The 22,727-nt window shown below is 38.3% G+C and overlaps 1 protein-coding gene across 1 annotated transcript in view; it reads right to left on the reverse strand.

Annotated features, from left to right (window-relative positions):
* Positions 1–4,028: 4,028 nt before the first annotated feature.
* LOC121866803 (hemicentin-1-like) overlaps positions 4,029–22,727 on the reverse strand; it is a 121,246-nt gene continuing 102,547 nt past the window's right edge. Inside the window, exons 5-7 of the mRNA XM_042366539.1 lie at positions 19,343–19,511; positions 12,804–12,940; positions 4,029–4,834 (exon numbers count right to left, since the gene is read on the reverse strand). Coding sequence (XP_042222473.1) covers positions 4,713–4,834; positions 12,804–12,940; positions 19,343–19,511 — 428 coding nt within the window. The 3' untranslated portion in view covers positions 4,029–4,712. The remainder of the gene's footprint in view (positions 4,835–12,803; positions 12,941–19,342; positions 19,512–22,727) is intronic.

The raw sequence follows: 22,727 nt of genomic DNA on the forward strand, positions 1-22,727 counted from the left end.
ACATTTTTTTTTCTTTGCTTAATGTTGTTGCTTGTGTTACTGTTGCTGTTGTTGGTCTACACTTTTAAAAAAGATTCAGCATATAAAAAACATATCGACAAACATTCACACACGGACACACTCACATGCAGTTGATTAAAGATTTATTTTTTAGCGGTCAGTGTGTTTGATCTACTTGACAGGTGCAAAAATTGTGTCCTCCATGCATGTCCAGTAGCAACCCACCGTGTCCAGCACCTGTCTAGCGGGAAACATTGGTTGCTTTACGTCATACTCTTAGGAATGCATTTGTTTATATTTGGTCTCTTTTGGTCTGGTGTCCCTACTCAGTCATAACACCTGATACATCTGGAGGTAGAGGTGTCGACATGATTAGTGTATTCTAAATTGATATACGTTCTCTCACGATTCGCTACTTATGCCAGTTTTAGATTTGATGCATTACAAATATATATTTAACTCAGAGAACTTTATATATTTCATAAACAATTTGAAATAATATTTACAATCTCGTAATTTGACTTCACCCGTTGACCTAACTGGTGCTGGTGGTGTGTGTCCGAATCGTTGTTTAAGTTAGTGTCTACGACCCATAGAAACTGAAGTACAAGATCAAAAAAAGTATCTGTACACACTTCACACGAAACAATCTGACACCACAGACGATAGATATTGGAAAATGCCCAAACTCGCTAACGACATTTCCTGTTTTATCCATAGTAAGTATTGTTTGTTATTATGTACATTCAGAAGAAAATAGATTAATCTTGTGAACAATGTGTAGTGTGGTTCATGGTGGTGGTTACGTAGTGGCCATAGGTGTAGTGATCATTGAGGAAATCATCGGACCTAAGGTGTACAGATACTTTTATGGTCGTGTTTGCAATAAATTAGAAAGAATTATTTTTTTAAGATTCAAGAAATAATGGTAATAATAATGATACATGACTATATCTCTCTAGTCAATTAACCGGACGCTAGATAAACGGTATTGGTGCATCGTATGTATTCAGTACAAATGGAGTGTAAATATTGGACAGACACAGGTGTTCCCAGAATGCAAAAAGTTGTTGTTGTTGTTCGTGTTGTTATTGGCAGTTTCTCCCAAATGAATTCTGTGATTTTTTTCCGCCTTTGACCAGAGCGTCTGGCACCGCGACCATAGGTATATTTTGTACAGACGACACAGCGTTTTAAGGCGTTTGAAAAAGGCTTCCCCGTTTACAGAAAATGTATTGTGTAATTTTAATATAGAGAGACAAAGGGAGATGGTGATATACTAAGTGATCTGATGAACAAATTGGTAAATAATTGTTTGATTATTGTGTTGCATAATTGACAATATGATTAAGAGTAATTGATGCTGGGGAATTATTGGCTTTCATTAATATCATATTGAAATCCATATATTTATTAAAGTGGCTGACGTTGATCGACTGGTTTATTTATTACAGTAATTGATCAATTAGTTGAGTAATTGATTCATTCTACAGTTGACGGGTTTATCTATATACTGTACGGTACATATTTGTTGAGTCAGTGTTAGTATGTGTTCAAATGCGTACATGTAGAATCTGGGAGTTTGATGCACTGTGTCTTAAAGATTTTCCTGGACATAGCGTGAATATTTGTACTACAACATTGTCCTCACCTGACCTGACACAGCAACAGGTGAGGACAAATTTTCCTGTCATAATACAAAACATTCATCTGATCTCCACCAAAATAAGACAGTGTGTGTATATATGTTTCTGAGACACATTATATTATTTGTTCTGACACTATAGCCAGAAAAAAATCACATAAAACACATCTTAATCTTGAGAAAATTTCTACCTCTTGAGAGAAATAGATTTGATTTTAGTTAGTGAAGCTTAATATTAATAGAACCCCTTTATGGTGATGCTTGATACTAATAGAACCCCTTTATGGTGATGCTTGATACTAATAGAACCCCTTTATGGTGATGCTTGATACTAATAGAACCCCTTTATGGTGATGCTTGATACTAATAGAACCCCTTTATGGTGATGCTTGATACTAACAGAACCCCTTTATGGTGATGCTTGATACTAATAGAACCCCTTTATGGTGATGCTTGATACTAATAAAACCCCTTTATAGTGATGATACTAATAGAACCTCTTTATAGTGACGCTTCATACTAATAGAACCCCTTTAGAGTGACGCTACATATTAATAGAACCCCTTTATAGTGACGCTTCATAATAATAGAACCTCTTTATAGTGACGCTTGATACTAATAGAACCCCTTTATAATGACGTTTGATACTATTAGAACCCCTGTATAGTGACGCTTCATATTAATAGAACGCCTTTATAGTGAAGCTTCATATTAATAGAACGCCTTTATAGTGACGTTTGATACTAATAGAACCCCTTTACTCTTCAATGTTCACCTGATAGTTAGCACTCGTTTGTTTAAATGTAAACGGCATAGAGTTACATGAGATAATCAATACGTGTTAAACTGTTATCACATATTGCGGTACATAGAATGGATGGTCAGCTACGTGTGCCTAAAGTTATAATTACATGGTGGAAAGACCCTGGCGAGGAGATTTATTGGTGATGGTAGTTGGTTAATTAGTAATGGCAATAGCTTGTTAATTGATGGAAACAGTAGTTGGTTATTTACTAATAGCAATAGCTTGTTAATTGATGGAAACAGTGGTTGGTTAATAACTAATAGCAATAGCTTGTTAATTGGGGACAGCAGTTTGATAATTGGTGGAGACAGTAGTTGGTTAATTGGTAATAGCAATATCTTGTTATTTAATGAAACAGAGATTTGTTATATATGAAGCGAGTAGTTTGTTATTTACGAAGTTACTATTCTGTTAACTAACGCAGCCAGCAGTTGTTAATAATTGAAGAGTAATTTTATTAATGAGAACAGTATTTTATTATTTAGTGAAAACTGATTTATTAATTAGTGAAGAGTAAGTATTTAATTATTTAATCGTACTGTTTTCATCTCCATTATCAATGGTCGTATGGGAATCTCTCTCTCTCTCTCTCTCTCTCTCTCTCTCTCTCTCTCTCTCTCTCTCTCTCTCTCTCTCTCTCTCTCATACAGAACGAAGCTACAACAACCTAGGCACATCGTTACTTCAGTTAATCTTACATTTTTTCCTTTATTATTTATTTGGTTTTGGAATAACAAAAACATTAGATAAATAATAATTGGAACGATAATATAGAATAATTATATAAATTATTAACAATTCTCTTAAGGAAAATTACTACCGTTAATTTCCAAGGGTAATTTTTTTTATATGAAATCTCAAAGAAATTTCATTAACGTAATGTGGAGGAAAAGTTATTTATTTTTCCTTTCGGGGAAATTTGTATCATTTCTAGTGAAGAGATTTAACATAAACCTCTCTTGTATAGCCCATAAATACCACCTCAAAAAGACTCCTTCATATATGGTATCAAAGTCATATGCATATATATATTTTTTTTTATCATAACATCAGTCACATATGCCATTAAGACAGCCAGATATGCACAAAAACCCCATATGTACACACGTGTTCTCTATGTACACAGCCATATATATACAGTACTTTATTTCACCCAAAGTCACATGTTTGCTTGTGTCCTTAGGTAGTAGTGTAAACAAGGATATAAACATGACAATACAGAGGTACAGTATTTACAGGTCCAGTCTTACCAAGCCTTGTTTACAGCGGAGGGGGGGAGAGGTTGTTTGTTTCATAAGAGTATAAAGGTTAGATTCTCGCTGTGGTGGTGAGGGCTTAGAGACTAGTAGCTAGCACTTAGTAACTAGCAATCGGCATCCGGCGACTAGAATTCAGTTAAAGTAGCACTCAGGAATAAGTTGATAGTATTGAGTACTTAGCATCAGGCATCAAGAGCTTGTTAGTGAGTACAGTCATTAAACAGTTAGTATTTAGCACTCAGGAGTTATCACTTAGTGCTCTCTCTCTCTCTCTCTCTCACACACACACACACACACACACACACACACACACACACACACACACACACACACACACACACACACACACACACACACACACACACAGTATTCACCTTTTAGAACTCAGCGCTCAGCCACTAGCACATGTTGCTTTAGTCCTTAAAGTCAGCATTGTGTACTCAGCACCTAGCACTCAGCACTTGGCATCCCGTATCTAGCCTACATCATCAAGACCCCACCAACTAGCACTCAACTTTTATCACTCAGCACCTAGCAACTCATCTCCTAGCACTCACTATCATATATTCCACAGAGAGTACTCAGTACTTTGCACTCAGCATCTAACAATCAGTACCCAGAACTTGGTGTCTTACAGTCACCTCCTAGTACCGAGCATCTTGAAACCAGCACCTAGAACCTAGTACCTACTCTCTGCAACCAATACCTACTGTAGTACTCAACCCCATGTACTCAACACCCAGTACCAAGTCTCAGTACTCAGTATCAAACACTTAACATTCAGCACCAAACATTTAGCACCAAGTACTCCGTATGTATCCCTCAGCACCAAGAACTTACTGCCCAGTAGCTAGTACTCAGCACCCACCACTCAGCACCTAGTACTCATCACCACCTAGTACCCTAGGTCTCAGCATCTCCCATTCAGCATCTAACACTCTTACCAAGTGCTAGACAGTCGAAATATCTAAGCACCCAGCACCTACCACTCAGCACCCAGCACCTAGCACTTAGCACTTAGCACTATAGACAAGCTGACGAGGACTATTATAGTATGGACAGTGGCTCTGACAGCACTGGAGGCTGATGAGTTGGTGGAGTGCTGCATGGCTGCTGAACTCTCACCTGTGGGGATAATTAGAGAGGATTAGACAGGTGGTAGTAGGTGATTAGTGCATATAAATGAGTGTAGTTGGTGATAGATTGTGGTTAAAGAGGTGATTAGCAGTGTTTGTGATTAGCAGTGTTTGTGATTAGCAGTGTTTGTGATTTGCAGTGTTTGTGATTACCAGTGTTTGTGATTACCAGTGTTTGTGATTACCAGTGTTTGTGATTACCAGTGTTTGATACATCGAGGTGAAAATTATATGTGATTAGGGGTGAGTTAAGTGATTAATAGAGAATAATAAAACAGATAAAACAATCGGGTAATTAGTTGTGATTAGATTGATGTTTGGGAATAATAGATACATCTGAAAGAGTAAATAAGTGATTAGTAAATGACTGATACATCAATAACAATCACAAATTACATGATAATTAGAAGGTATTGGAATATTTTTACTCTATTTAAAACAATTAATTACCTATGAGAGTTATATCACATGAATGATAGAGGCGTTATTACCTGTGATTGATTGCGTGATTGATTATAGTAGATAAGTACCAGTGATTTAAGTGATGATGAATAAACCACCAGAAAAAGAAGTAGGTAAGAGTGCGATTGATTCGATGTTTATCCCGTTATTTTCTGTATAATGCAAAAACTAATACAAACAGACGCCGATACAGTTACAGAGTCTCAGGATTTGTTTACTGTATTATGTAAATTTATTTTACGTACATGTCTACATCATCTTGTACACATAGGACGTACACGTTTAATGTTCATATTATATCTACGTGTGTGTGTGCGTGTGTGTGTGTGTGTGTGTGTGGTATAATATCCTTACTTATAATAATCATTGTTAACAACCATGATTTTTTTAGTTAGTTTGTTAGTTAGTTATTCATTTGTTTATTTATTTTATTTTTTATTTATTTTTTTTTTGCCTTACAGATCATGTGACTGATTCACTTAAGAGTCATTCCCAGATGGTGTCGTCAAGGCCTCAACAAACAGTGAGGTAACTGTGATGAATGAAGGAGGTAAATGGTGATGAGCGTCAACAAAGGGAACTTGTAGGTAGTGAGGCAGGAAAATAATTGATACGTGTAGCGACTGAGGAGGATGAGAGAGAGGTTTTTCCCTACAAGCTGTTGACCATTAATACAGAGATATAAACAGTATATGACGTGTTGTATCGTTGTATCGTCTGACACTGTTTCGTTCATCTTCTTGACACTCAGATTTCCTTTCAACTTTGACAAATGTTTTCTGGTTCATTTATATTTTAGTTGGTTTTCATTGTTATGTACAGTCACTCAAAAACTATCTGCACTTGGGGTGATCGATGGATTTCAGAACGAACACTGTGACTCCTGTTGTCTCGGTAGGGTTGTCAAAATCCTTCGTCCCTTGTGTCAAATTTTTTCAATTCAATTTGGTATAGATAGTTTTTTTTTAAGTGACTCTACCTTGTCATAATCACTGAATATTTGATAATTCATAATGTGTTCTTAGATTATATTATTCTTAATCTCACACTCATCCAGACAAAGAACGTTGGCATTTAGTTTCAAGAAAGGAGATTGCTTTTCTATTAAAACCATATGGCGAAGTCTTATTTCATAATTCATTATTGGCCATAATTAATATCGCCCATTATTAGAAGGTGGCTATGATTAAATGCCTTTACACTACCTATTAAAGAGCTCGTAACCTATGATTTAAAAGATAGTTACAGGATTCAGATATTAAGTCAACCATTAGAGAATTACTTTGTTTAATTTTACTCTAGTTTTGATTCTTAAAAGATATCAAGTTTATTTACAAATTCAGAGTAAACATAGGAGACGACATTCAACTGTTCATCCCTGTGGGTCATCGCGGTATCAGTAGACGAGCTATTTACACTATCAAGAGTTTGTGTTGGATGATCAGTGTCTAATGTTTATATAGCCTCTGTCCCCACTGTGAGAGGCTGTACTGAGGGGATTGGCTCTCTTGCGCTGTTACTACACTTATCATGGGACACTGTTGACGCACATGGGACACTTCTGACACCCGAGGGACACTGTTGATATCCAGGGAATTTGTTGACACCCGAGGGACACTGGTAACACTCAAAGGACACTTTTGACACCCAAAGGACACTGTTGACACTCAAAGGACATTGTTGACACCCGAGGGACACTGGTAACACTCAAAGGACACTGTTGACACTCAAAGGACATTGTTGACACCCGAGGGACATTGTTGACACCCGAGGGACACTGGTGACACTCAAAGGACATATTGTTGACACCCGAGGGACACTGTTGACACTCAAAGGACATTTTGACACCGAGGGACACTGGTGACACTCAAAGGACACTTTTACACCTAAAGGACACTGTTCCACACGACAAGGACATTTACTGGTGACACTCAAAGGACAGGACACTGGTGACACTCGAGAAGGACACTGGTGACACTCAAAGGACACTGTGACACTCCAAAGGAACATTGTTGACACCTGAGGGACACTGGTGACACTCAAAGGACATTGTTGACACCCGAGGGACACTGGTGACACTCAAAGGACACTGGTGACACCAAGGACATTGTTGACACCTGAGGGACCTGGTGACACCCAGGACACTGTTGACACTCAAAAGGACACTCTGACACCCGAGGGACACTGTTGACATCCAGGGAATTGTTGACACCCGAGGGACACACTGACACCCGTAACACTCAAAGGACACTTTTGACACCCAAAGGACACTGTTGACACTCAAAGGACATTGTTGACACCCGAGGGACATTGTTGACACCCGAGGGACACTGGTGACACTCAAAGGACATATTGTTGACACCCGAGGGACACTGTTGACACTCATGAGAAGTATTCATTCGACCACTCAGTCTCCTCCTTTGATCAGCTAATGTACAAGTTCAGTCAGTCAGGTCACTGCTTTTGCCGATGTATTAGCTTGATCAACACACACACGTCCATGTGAGAGAGAGAGAGAGAGAGAGAGAGAGAGAGAGAGAGAGAGAGAGAGAGAGGGGGAGAGAGATTAACCTAACTTCCTCCCTCAGTTTGTCTAAGCCGGTCACTCGATATACATGAATATACAGTGACTAGTGAGCACTTAGTATAGACACAAGCGTATGTATGACTGGAGTGTGTCTATATTGCTGTACCATGAGAGATGTATGAAGGCAAGAATAATATCAAATAACTGAGTATATTAGAATATTTACCTTGACTGATTTGAACATTACTGGGTGTTTGAGATTACCTGCCCACTCTGTCTACACCTGGGGACACTACCATCATCTGAAGGACATTACTGACACATTTGGACACTGTATATATCCACTCAACCCTGCCAATACGCGTTTAAAAATATTAACACCCGTGAAACACCAAAACACCTGTGTGGTATTATCGACTCACATAAGAGTGAGTCAGTGTCAACATAGGTAAAACACGGCCGACATCCCTGTGACAGTGTCGACATCCGTGCATCAGTGACTTCTTCCGTCGCACACACTCATACGACACCTTTGGATCTCGTGGGATTTTACTGAGAATTTTTAGGGGGAAGGCTTGTATGTGGTGGGGGTAGGGGAGAATAGTGGGGGGTGGGGGATGTAGAGAGAGAGAGAGAGAGAGAAAGAGAGAAAGAGAGTACTGTCAGGAGTGTTTGGGAGGCGATACCTACAATATTCCTTAATGCACAGACAACCATTGGGCGTAATTAGTGTTGTTTAGAACGAAGAAACAAAACTGCCATATATGTTAGGATGAAATGATAATAACAATAACAATAATAAATTATCCCTTAAACTAAAAAAAAAGAATAAATCAATACATATAACAAGAAAAGTTAAAAAAAAATGATAAAGTTTAAAAAGTTAAAACAAATGACAAGAGAAAAAACTGAAAATCTTAAGGAAACGAAAAAGGTAAACAATAAAATACTAGGAAACATTTTATTGAGGGAGGAAACTTCCGGGTGATATCAGGTCACAATTCAGGGCTCTTTAGGGTACGAAGTTAAGGAGCAGGATGCCCCCACCTTGTCATGCCTTATTAGAAGTGAAATATCTTGAGAAAAAGTGTGTGAGAGAGAGAGAGAGAGAGAGAGAGAGCAAAAATAATGTCTATGCCTCCCACATTGCCATTACAGTTTGTTTGCCATTACTTAATTTATTTTGTAATTCCTTGTTATTTTTTTTTAATTTATTGTCTTTTATTTACTCACGTTTTTTTTTCTCTTTTCTTCGTTTTATTTTGTATTTTCTCTCTCACTTCCTTTCCACCTTCAGTGATTTATCTCCCTACCACAATTAATTTTTTTCTCGGTTCCATTTTCATCGAATTTGCTCTCCTTCTTTTTCTTCCCCCTTCGTATTTCTCATTTTATTCCATTACCTCTTCGTACACTTTGTCTCCTGTTAACTCCTTCAATATTTTCCCCTGTACATTTATTTCCCTTGCTATTTCTTTTCCTCCTCTATTTCTTTCTTCTCTATTATCAATCTCTTCTAAATCCGTTAGTCCCTCACTCCCTCTATTATCCCATACATCGCCTTCCCTTCTTCCTATCTTTTCTCTGTCAAATTTTCAGTCTTATATGAAGGGTTAATGCGAAATCATATTCATTTTAAAGCCTTGTGTTCGAGGTCCCTATTTGCTGAATATAATCGTCTGGCGTAAACCAAATATTAAAAGTTGCATCTCCCAGCGGTGAAGGAGTTAATATTTCATGGTATTTCAGTGGCGCGAGGATGTTAAGGTCAGGAGGGGGTTGAAGTGTCTGTTTTTTGCTGTCGCCAGTCTGTCTCTTTGTGTAGGAGGAACAGGGTGTGTGTTTACCATGGTCTCCCTATCCTCAGTTTTACACATTAATATCTCTTTTATCACCTCCATAACCTTGATTATATGACTAAATTATCTGTTCTTGTTTTTTAAATCCAATACGACCATCAAGTCCAGTCAGTTTGAGCTTCATCTGGTAATCTTGTGGTCTTATACGCGGCCCCAGGAGTCTCGAGTATTTTATACACTTAAACATGTATGTATTTCCCACATTTTATATTTAATTTGTAAGACTTGTAATTCCACTGATGAATGTATAAGTATTTTTCATATATATTTATAAATACATTTTGTTTCATTCTGTTAATAATCTCTTGGCCTACTTAGTGTTTCATATTGCAGATTAATTTTATATTCTGATTTTTTTTTAACTACAACATATTATTTCAGTACATTTGAAGTGTTTTATTTTTTTTTTATTCTACTAGTATGATAAGATTTTTTACTGAACAGATTCTTTTGTGCTCGCTTGGGTTATAAATGCCTATTACGTAAAAGATACATTCAATTCTCAAATCATTTCTTTCTTTATATTCTTTTGATATTTGTGCCAAGGGGATAGGTGTAATGACCTGGGGGTAATGTACGCTACACATCTATCGTTTTATATGTTATAGCAATTTTACGCTTTAACATTTCTGATATATGAGAAAAGTTATATATATATATATTTCTGTCGTCTTTCATGACCCCAGACGAGGGACCAGGTACTTATCTCTTAGGGTCGCCACGGAACACTTGCTACCAAATTTATCCTTTTTCTAATATTAAATAGTACACGTTTTTATTTATCTTTTCTAATTTATTTTACGTTATTGTGGTTATTATCTTATCACCTTAATTATACTTTTACATTAAGAGGCACGAATTACAGGAAGTATGTTTTATAGTTTTAACTTTATATAAAATTATCGTTACTAGACATAAACCCCAGCGTGATAGAGGTAGGGACCAACACACACACACACACACACACACTTAAATGTTTAAACCTGACAGATATTCACTACAAAGATGAACAATTATTAACCTAGAAAACAGGATTATTGGATCGTAGGTCTGTTAAGTGTATGTGAACGTTGATTGGACAATATGGATGAAGGCGGGGAAGGTCATTTGATAATTGTAGAATAGATAAAGTAATTTGAATGTTTGTTTTTTGTATTTCGTCTTTGTAATTTGTTCTTAAGTTGTTTTGGTTGTAGAGGTAGTTAGTTGTGATGCTGAGAAACTGCCCATGGATGTAATGAAGCTCCTGAGATTAATTCCGGGTTGTGGGGTCCTGAGAGGTAGACGTAGAAAGGAATATCAGAGTCTGTTACTTTATCTCTTATTTTTGTATCGAGTTTTCTCCGTTTTGAAAGAGATGTGAGAAGAAACTGGAATAAAGACAGGAGTAAGGAAAAAGAATGGTAAATAGATGCACTAAAGATGATAACAAAGGAGAGAAGTTGTTATTGATTCTTTTGTGGAAATGAGAATGAAAGAGTGAACAGTGAGAGTAATGATAAATAATAAAAACTGAAGAAAAGGAATAATAAAGATCTGAAAAGGAAAAATAAGTACAGCGGAGAATGAAAAAGACGACGGAAAAGAAATAATGAAATAAACTGTGAAAATAATTACATCCTGTTCCGACAGCCCCGTAAACAAAGACAAGAAAATTGGAGAGCAAAGAAAGAAGAAAATGATAATGGTGGAAAGTTCAGCGGACAGAAAAAGACGAAACCATGAAAAAAAAAATCACTCGTTCCTTTTCAACTTAAAAAAAAAACATACAGTGGAGTTGAAAGAAAAAGGTTTATTGTCAGATATGAATGTGTAGTTTTCTCACTATGAAGAGGACATGTATTACTGTCTAGCTGCAGTGTGTGTCTCCGTGAGTGAGTTTAAACATTTACCCAGAGTGTAAAAGTCGACTAGCACCCAGCCAGAGGTCCAGGAAAGCAGGAGTAACCATCCTTTCAATATACTCTAGTTAATACTTCTCCTCACTCTCTTGGTCGGGGTTTTGGGGTTATATAAAAAAAATGACGCACGGGAGAGTAAATTAAAAACTTGGATGAGCTGCGTATCTCCTGAAGGCACCTGGTTTATACTGTGAGAGGAAAACCCAGAGGAGGCAAGAGCTGACCCTCTCAAAGAAGGATTTAAGGTTCCTCACTGAACCTCCTGTCACTCTCACTCCCTGCCTGACACCGCTGACACAGTTGGCTGGATGAGGGTTGATCACCTGACTGACTGATGAGTATTATGTGTCGCTTGTGAGTACACCATGTTAAACACACACACACACATACACACACACACACACACACACACACACACACACACACACACAAACACACACACACACACACACACACACACACACACACACACACATACACACACAAACACACACACACACACACACACACACACACACACACACACACACACACATAAACGTACATATTGTCTTCAGGTCAGAGTATTTGGTCTATCTCTTTGTGTCCAATATGACGTATAAACCTGAAGGACCTGTATAACTCACCAGAAGGACCTGTATAACTCACCATCAAGGACCTGTATAACTCGAGGACCTGTATAACTCACCATCAAGGACCTGTATAACTCAAGGACCTGTATAACTCACCATCAAGGACCTGTATAACTCACCATCAAGGACCTGTATAACTCGAGGACCTGTTTAACTCACCATTAAGGACCTGTATAAATCACCATCAAGGACCTGTATAACTCGAGGACCTGTATAACTCAGGGGCATCTGACCATCAAGGACCTGTATAACTCACCATCGAGGACCTGTATAACTCACCATCAAGGACCTGTATAACTCACCATCAAGGACCTGTATAACTCGAGGACCTGTATAACTTACCATCAAGGATCTGTATAACTCACCATCAAGGACTTGTATAACTCGAGGACCTGTGTAACTCACCATCAAGGACCTGTATAACTCACCATCAAGGACCTGTATAACTCGAGGACCTGTGTAACTCACCATCAAGGACCTGTATAACTCACCATCAAGGACCTGTATAACTCACCATCAAGGACCTGTATAACTCGAGGACCTGTATAACTCACCATCAAGGACCTGTATAACTCACCATCAAGGACCTGTATGCGGACGGTGGCTGTGTCGGCTTCAGGAGCGCTGCAGCTGTAGTTACCCGAGTCGGAGGTGGCGGCCGCCTTGATCCTGAGCCAGGACACAGGACCCATCCCTCCCGACGACGTCTCCACACTGTAGGGGGAGGAACCAAGGGCGTCAGTGAGGAACCAAGGGCGTTAGTGAGAAGGTTTTGTGGTGAAGGTGGAAGGTCGATAATCTTGAGGAGGTGGATAGACATGATTGAGAAATAATTGTAATCTGAAATCGAAGAGAGAGAGAGAGAGGGTGGGGGGTAGGGCGTCAGATATCAGTTGCTTCCACGAGGATTAGGTTATATTAGGTGTCTTTTCTTAGATAAAGTGAAAGTTTAAAAGAAAAAGAAAAATACACATGAAAAATCTTTGATAAATTTACTATACACTAACATAATCTTTTTTGTGGTTTTCTTTTAAACACAAGTGTTTACCGAAGCTCATAACACACTTATTACACCAACGAATTATTACGGCATCAATGTAAACAACAAAACCAAACAAACAAAATTTCGCGGATGCACAGTTGGGTTTCTACTTGCTGGTTCACATAAGCAAAGCTGGATGGAGGTAAACAACTAACTCAACACACAGGTGAGTGTATATACGCGAACAAACATGGAGAAGCAAACACTCTGGCTTTCACGGACACAAGGAAGCATAGTTTCTGTGTTGCCTTGTGTATATCTTACTTAACACGTTTAGGGTCGTAAAAATCTCGTAAAACACCAAAATAAACACAGGAACGTGACCGTGGACGTTGAAATATACCGTACGTGATAATGTACATAAACACTACAATACGCTCATTAACATTTATAAAATCTACATACTTTAACATTATATTTTTTTTAGTTCAAGGACGGGGTGACCAAGAGAAGGTTATAATTAGTCGTACCTCCAACAATGCCACACCTGTCTTAATTAACACCCAAACAACAATAAGTTTCACCAAACTCTACAATTCTCATTATTTTTTATCATTGTGAGACATTTTATTCCTACATTTGTAATCAGACACACAGATGGAGCCATTGCAATAATCCCTGGCCTTACCATTCATTCATTTGCAATAATTAGTTAGCTATTCGTGTGATTTCCTATGTCATAAGTTTGGCAGGGGATAATAACAGAAATATTAATGGATAAAGTTGTGGGTTGGAGGGCCAGAGGAAGGCAGAGACTTGGATGGATGAATGACATTAAAAAAATAGGTCCCCAAAGAGATGCAAAGCCTTAGAGGATTGGTAAAAACAGCCCGAGAACGATTAGACTGGAGGACTGTGGTCGCCAACCCTAAGATATAAGGACGGTACACTGATTGGTTGATCCCAGTAGTAGCGTCCCTGACTCCCCACCTCGTTGGTCAGATTTGTGCCTCTCGTCGGTGGGATTTATTAGATATATAAACTGTAGCACGTTCTTCTTCTGAGACTATTTCTAATGATACAAAGAATGGTGGAGACGGACAGGTTAGGTTAGGTTAGGTTAGGTTAGGTTAGGTTAGGTTATTATCTTCATATTTTTCACCAAATATTCGTTTTATACAGATAGTAAATGAGATCTGTAAGAAAATAATACTGTTAAATTTTTCGCCGTGTAATGGAAGCATCTAGTATGTGGAGCAGAGGCAACATGTTACTAAGGTACAGATTATGATAACCTTATGCTAACTCTACACAAGGGTACAGTACTTACTACGGTATAAATTGCTTTTACCCAGTATGCAAGAACACATGATAAGCTGGTCCTATTATCATTGAAATTAAAACATAATTTACAAATACATTTCTTGCAAGACTAAATTCCTTTGGTTATGTCGTTGTGTTTAAGTGAACAGCCAAGGGTTAAAAATTTGTTGTTATTGTTATGTTTTTATGGAGTTACTTTTTGCTTCTCCTGTTGGCCGTGAACCAGTTAGTAAGACTTCCATGAATAAAATCTACTCACTATGATAAAATATTTATAAGCTGAGTGAAGCTACGGTTGCGACGTCACCTGCTAAAATCTGTCACTGGAACAATTTTCATTAGAGTAAATATTTATGTTGAGAGTTTTATAAAATTTACCGCAAAATGAACCTTCACTGAGTAATTATTTTTTTGTTTACAGTAAAATAATAGTTTACTGTCGGCCTCCTTCCCCTTACCCCCCCCACCCACATCACCTCCCCCCCTCCTCACCTCCCCCTTCCCCTTTGCTTCTTTTAATATATAAACCAACACCTTAAACCCGCCCTTGGTGCCATAAACCTCCCAGGATGCAGGACTGGTCATCTCAACTCCAGTATGATGAGAGGACTCGGAAGAATAGGTTGTTTTAAGGCGTATGACTGTAGTAAGGATGATAAGGAAAGTGTGATTAAAATTCTAATTAACAAGAAAGGAACCCGGATGTCTTGGCCTCGAGAAACAGAAAATTGTAATTAAAAAAAAATGGGTTTAGTTAGGTTAGGTTAGGATAGTGATAACAGAGGGTTATGTAACTCAGTATAAAGGGTCACTCTCTATAACATCAGGATAAATGGGATAATACAGGATAGGTTATTGGAGAATTAAGATAAAACTCCAACAGGCCGAAACAATAAGTGAATAAATTTAAATAAAAGAAATCTATCTCGTATATTTGTTGAACTTGGATTCTCTTTATCCCGGAAGAAAGATCTAGCCTCCTTTTATTGCTCGTATATCCAGTTAAACTCTTTAATGCTTGAGAAAAAGGGGGATTGAACTCCAAGATGGGATATAAAAGGAATTCAAACTTTTGTGAAGTATTTATTTTACTTCTATGTTATCTTAACTTGGCGGGAAAGCTAGAAACTTGATCACTGATTGTGGTTCCTGGTTCTGTGCTTTGAGGTGTTTATACATGAGTGTCGTGAAGATTCTGTAACGTTGGTCGTGAAAAAAAGTAAAGCAAAAGAAAATCTGAGTTCTGACCCCCATAAGACACTGTTTCCTGGTAGTTGTATTCACAGTATTTTGATAAATTACTTCCAATTACGACTGTATAACTTCATACGTCTGAGATGCTCTCCATAACTGTCCTCTGATCACCACCATTCCTTTTTCCGTTTGATACAAGAGCCAATCCTGTTTATAAACCTTCCTCAGTAAATATGCTGTTAATGCAGCTATATAATACGACATAGAAGTCACTCAGCTGAAATGTTATACAAAAATGTTTTATGAAATTATCATAAGAGTGTACTGAGACTGTCACTCACACGTCAAACATGTTATGGTCTTTCATCGGCCTAATCTCCACAGTGAGTGATTGTGTGTCAGTCAGGGTGTGTAATTGTTCATTCACGTACACATAACTTCTTCGTTATAATGAGAGGTCATTAGTTGCAACGTTTGGTGCAATGTCTGCCTGACCGACCAAACACAAGCGAATCTCCGCTAATGATCCTCACAAAATAATCGTCATATATCTTGCATGTATCTGATAATCCTCAAAGTCAAGATCAAATAGCTCTGCCACTGCCCAGGGAATTATTAGATACATGCTACACACGGGTTCAGCAGTTACCAATTTGACCAACTGATTTAATGTTTAATATTTTTGTTTAAGGTGAATTTCCAGGAAACATATTTAGTATTATGCTGCAAATATTTTCATGTCAGTTTCGCAATGTTGATAACACAGGTGTCAGTACGTGTTACCTACAATGTTGCCTTGGTAGGGATCCTCCTTTAAATGTGCAGTAGTGACACGCGGTGACGTTAGAGCCTTCACAACATTTCAAATAGTGTTCACAGCCAACTGTCAACACACTTGGAGCCTCCAGTGACTGTCTCCTTAGTCTTAATTCCACTTGGATATCAAGAAAGTCTATACTGTTTAGGAGGCGGATAAAATTGTCAACACTTATTAAGGGTAATAATGTTTGAGACTAACTCACCCTAATTGACCCTGAGGGCAAAGTTTAGGACTTCAGGGTTATGAACAAACTTTGAGGGTCGTAGCTATCTCGGTAACGAAGCTGACCGAATCTTAAACGACTGATATCTGATGCCATTGGCAACCTTATGTCAGGTTCACTCCCAGTTTGTGCGTCGCTTGGGTGTTGCAGTGTGTGTCATGTGTCAGCTGTAGCCTCTGTGTCATGTGTCAGCTGTAGCCTCTGTGTCATGTGTCAGCTGTAGCCTCTGTGTCATGTGTCAGCTGTAGCCTCATGTGTCAGCTGTAGTCTCTGTCTCATGTGTCAGCTGTAGCCTGTACCATGTGTCAGCTTTAGTCTCACCCACATAATGGAGGCTAATGACTTCTGTTCACACGTGTATTTACCAGGTGTTAATTGTCAGGTGAGTTTCTCCAGTACAGCACAGGTGGGTGACTGTGGTCTTGTTTACATACAGTACACCTCACCAGATGTCACCACCCTTGATAGTGTTGCTGTAGATCCCCGTACTGTCAGTGTCATATGCCAGTTGGAATGAAGATGTCAAGTGTTGGCTAAAGTCTCAGTGTCAAGTGTCAGTTATAGCCACGGTGTCAGCTGGACTTTAGTGTCAGCAGCACACGGGACTGCTACTGTGCGTTATATACATGAGGAAACTTTGCCAGGCACAAGTTAGATCGCTATTAGCCTGTACAGCCCACAACACCAGCTGGAATTAATGAACAACTTTATGCATCTATTACACTCACCGAGCGTATATATATATATATATATATATATATATATATATATATATATATATATATATATATATATATATATATATATATATATATATATATATATATGACGTTAAGGTTATTAAGTCTAAATTATCTATTGCATCTAACTGAAAGAATGATTCCCGCGAAGGTGAACATTAAGGATTAATTGCTGTATGTGTTAACACCCGGCAGAGGTCAAAACATTTTTATCTTCTAGGTTAAGTTAGGTTAGGTTATGTTATGTGCTCTTGATGACCTCTTGTAATCAATACCGTCTGCTCCACCACACTCCCTGAGTACTAGTACAGTACGTGTTGTTAATTCTGAGAGAAATATCTTTACTTCATTTATTACAAGTTAATGGAAATAGCAATTAATCAAGTAACAAATCATCTTTTAAAAAAATATTTCACTAGCGTCATATAAACAAATGAAAAGGAAGGGTGTCATAGGCCTACACCCCCCCCCCACCACCACCACCTACGCTCGACAGTAGAGTTAGGAACCCATTCACAGCTGGGTGAATTAAGGGTGCCCTGAGCGTGAACCAGCTGTGTCCACTCGGCCACCGCACCCCTTAATTGGACAAAATTTTTATACTAAAATATGCAAATATGATACAAAACAAGGCTGGGAAAATGAATTAAATAATATTTGATCTCATAAACCAGACGACTGAGGGGAGTTATGGCCAGCTATAAATATAAACAGTACAATTAAATGTAGGGATGTTAAAAGACAAGTAAAAATAGGACAATTAAATGATACACACACACACACACACACACACACACACACACACACACACACACACACACACACACACACACACACACACACACCCTAGAGGACGAGGTCTAGTGTCACGATCACTTCTTGACCCTTGCGTTACCTCGTGTACATGAAGGTTCCTCACGCCTCACCGTCAACAGAGAGGCTCACACACAAATACCTTTATTTTTCTAATATTTTGTCTTATCTTCATCGAGTTTAGATGATTCGAAACCTTAAGTTAGGCTTAGAAAAACTCAGTCCAGTACAGGTAACGATCATGTTCACCTGTATTATGAATTACGAGAGATATTGAGCTAATAATGACAAGTCTGTGTACTGCATGCAACACTCTGAGTGATTAGTTTCAATACAAGTCAAACTTTCAACTTATACTAAACCGAACTCGAAGTTAAACGCGAGCGATCCATTTTTCACAGGAGCTCTCAACAATTTACTTTGGAATTCATGGCTTTATGATTTTATGATGAAGTCAAAGCGAATGTTGCATCATATATTTTAGCTATACAGTAGAATATAAAAATTTTTCTTGCATTAAAGGAGAGAAGAATCCACATTGTTGAAACAGCTCAAATTCTTAAATCTGATGATATTTAATTTATATGTTTATTATGCGAGTTTTTATTTTTCTGGTATTCTAATTTAATGCGATTAATTTTTATTTCGTGGTGAGTAATTAATATCATCTGTATTTTTTACCCTTTAGAGTTTTTGTTGAGTTATATTTAATTTCACAAATATATTCACTCAAGTTCCAGTTTTATTCAGTGATATATTATACTCGTAAATGTCAAGCGTTTTAGGAAGGATCAAAACATAACCTCTCATTAGACTTCACTATCCTCACCTTCACTTGTTAATTAACACCTTATCCTAAAATTACATAACCTGTAATCCCTGCATCACACTACAGTTACCCACGTCATGCACACACACACACACACACACACACACACACACACACACACACACACACACACACACACACACACACACACACACACACACACACACACACACACACCCCCTAGGACCTTACCTGACACCGGCGTCGGGGGCGTGGTACACCTTGACGCCGCCCCTAGACCACACGACGGCGTCCTTAGCTACATGGTAAGCGTTGCAGCGTAAGTCGATTCCTGATCCAACCTCGTAGAATTTCTCCTGTATGGCTTCTCCTCGGGCGTCATAGATCTCCAGACGAGGAACTGAAGGAGGAGAAAGAAAGGTGACGGTAGAGACAGGCACAAAAACAGACAGAGACACGGACACACAGACAGATAGACAGACAGAGTAAAGGTCTTGTAGAATTTCTGGATTGTATCTTCCTGGGCAATGTTGATCACCAATAAGAAAACTGATTGACTGAAAGAACATTGGGCTGTGTTGTAGTTATTCAGAAGTGAAATGGACGTTGGAGGAGAGAGAGAGAGAGAGAGAGAGAGAGAGAGAGAGAGAGAGAGAGAGAGAGAGAGAGAGAGAGAGAGAGAGAGAGAGAGAGAGAGAGAGAGAGGTCATATTCTGGTTAAAATCATCTACGTTCACCGCTCCTCTGTGTTAGATGAGGACAAGAGACATTAACATCGCTTCTGAGTTATATGGAATTATTGAGTTGTATATAAATTGTGAGTTTTATAGAACTTATCACTGAAACCCAAGTCGTAGTTCTTCTCTTGTCTATATTTAAGGTAGAACTTAAGTGTTACTCCAGAGCCATTTATGTCATTGCCTTTATACCTGTGCTTGAGGGACAACTCTGCCCACACTTGTTATAAGATAGAACTGAAAAAAAAAATCGTAAATCGTAACACCCGGTAATAACCTACAATAACAGCGAGCCTTAACGACCATCTGGGTGGTTAAGTGGTGACGTCAGGAAGATAAATAAAAACAAATATGATACAAGATAACCAAGAAACGTTTGTAAAGATCACACCACAAGTAACGTTTATGAGGAACAGTCGAGACTACGGATGGACAACAAACGTTCACCTAACCTGACCTAACCTGACCTAACCTGACCTGATCTGACCTAACCTGATCTGACCTAACCTAACCTGACCTGATTTAACCTGACCTGACCTGACCTAACCTATGTAGGTGATGGTTATTTATCGTTATTTACCTCTTCTTGTTTGTTCAGTGCCATAACAGGAAAAAATAAAACCCATTATGTTTAGTCACAATCCTTGGCTGGAGGAAACAATATAATCTGGAATAAAAAATAAACTTTGTAGCAAGAAAACTAATTTTGGAGGCCATTGAGTAGTGGCCTTTAGCGTTTGTCCCTAGAGTGACATTTTCTGTGAAGTTAATTATTTTTCAATTTAGTTTTCTAGAAGTGATTATACTTTTCATTAATTTTCCGCCGTGAAATTGTTCAACTAATAATAAACTTGAGTCCTGAGGGCGGCAGTAATAAATAACAAAACAATTGCTACAAACCAAAATGACTTTGTGAAATATCAGAGAGGAGAATTACTCGACACTTCAATGTTATTAAAAAAAAATTTTTGTATTTATTGTGAGAAATATTTATCTACAGAAAAGGTAAATAATTTAGATGAATATATTTTTGATATCCCTGATGGAAATTATATAAATATCAAAATATCTGTGATGAAGGTAACACCGGATAAATATCAACATCCATATCAGTATTTTTTTATGGTGTATAAACAGGCGAGGGTGTGAGGAAATGACAGGTGCTTCACTGATTATATACAGGGAAATCTTTTGTTGTTACCACAGGTATAGTCCTCACAGGTGTAAACTGTGTGTGTGTGTGGTAAAGGGACGTATTCCCTCACAATTAATCACAGATAAGATCGGAATATTACATAAATATTTACCACCATTACACCCGGAATAAAACTGCAGATTAATATTACAAATATTTTTCATAGGCGAATCCTTGGAAAACTGTTAATCATAAATCATTTTTTTCCGATTTTTCCGATTTTAATTTTAATTTAATAACACCTTCGAGTCTATAGAAGAGCATTTCGTTAACAAGGAACAAATATGAGCATCACTCAACGTCACTGCTCCGTTTACAGTCAACACCAATACATCGCATGACGTCACCTGAATTAATGTTTATATTTCCTCGACTGAAATTAAATAGTGTACTGTATATTAGGATTTAATATAGGTTAATAAATATATATACTGTAATATAATTCAGTATGTGTGTGTGTGTGTGTTAGGGAAAACCTATAATTATTAGACGATTATAGTAGTGAAGAGTACTGTATAACAAAGCCGAGTTATAGGTCTCATATCTCCAAAGCCCAGCACATCACACAACTGTCTACTCCACGACACAATGCACACCTACCCAGCCCTCCACCTAACCTAACCTAACCTAACCTACCCCTCCACCTAACCAAACCTAACCTAACCTAACCTAACCTAACCTAACCTAACCTACCCCTCCACCGAACCTAACCTAACCTACCCCTCCACCTAACCTAACCAAATCTCGATAATTATGAAGCTTCTACTGATAAACAACTCCAATGATAACGCTCTTCTCCCCCATGTCTTCCTGTGTTGAGTGATAGGCGGCAGTGTTAGGTGTGTCAGTATAAGCCATCAGGTAAACTTGTCAGGTAGGTGAGTGTTGTGTTAGGTTAGGTGAGTGTTGTGTTAGGTTAGGTGAGTGTTGTGTTAGGTTAGGTGAGTGTTAAAGAAGTTAGGTGAGTGTTTGTGTTAGGTTAGGTGAGTGTTGTGTTAGGCTAGGGTGAGTGTTGTGTTAGAGGTGAGTGTTGTGTTAGGTTAGGTGAGTGTTAGGTTAGGTGAGTGTTGTGTTAGGTTAGGTGAGTGTTGTGTTAGGTTAGGTGAGTGTTGTGTTAGGTTAGGTGAGTGTGTTAAAGGGGTGAGTGTTGTGTTAGGTTAGGTGAGTGTTGTGTTAGGTTAGGTGGTTGTGTAAGGTTAGGTGAGTGTTGTGTTAGGTTAGGTGAGTGTTGTGTTAGGTTAGGTGAGTGTAGGTTAGGTGAGTGTTGTGTTGGTTAGGTGTTAGGTGTTGTGTTAGGTTGTGGTGTTAGGTGAGTGTTGTGTTAGGTTAGGTGAGTGTTAGGTGAGAGTGCTGTGCGTTAGGTTAGTGTTAGGTGTTGTGTTAGGTTAGTGTTAGGTTAGGTGAGTGTGTTAGGTTAGGTGGTGTTGTGTTAGGTTAGTGAGTGTTGTGTTAGGTTAGGTGAGTGTTGTGTTAGGTTGTTAGGTTAGGTGAGTGGTGTGTAGGTTAGGTGAGTGTTGTGTTAGGTTAGGTAGAGTGTGTGTTAGGTTAGGTGGAGTGTTGTGTTAGGTTAGGTGGAGTGTTGTGTTAGGTTAGGTGAGTGTTGTGTTGGGTTAGGTGAGGTGTTGAGGTTGTGAGTGTTGTGTTAGGTTAGGTGAGTGCTGTGTTAGGTTAGTGAGTGTTGTGT

The sequence above is a fragment of the Homarus americanus genome, unplaced genomic scaffold (assembly GCF_018991925.1).
Source record: "Homarus americanus isolate GMGI-L3 unplaced genomic scaffold, GMGI_Hamer_2.0 scaffold35864, whole genome shotgun sequence".
Lineage (NCBI taxonomy): Eukaryota > Metazoa > Arthropoda > Malacostraca > Decapoda > Nephropidae > Homarus > Homarus americanus.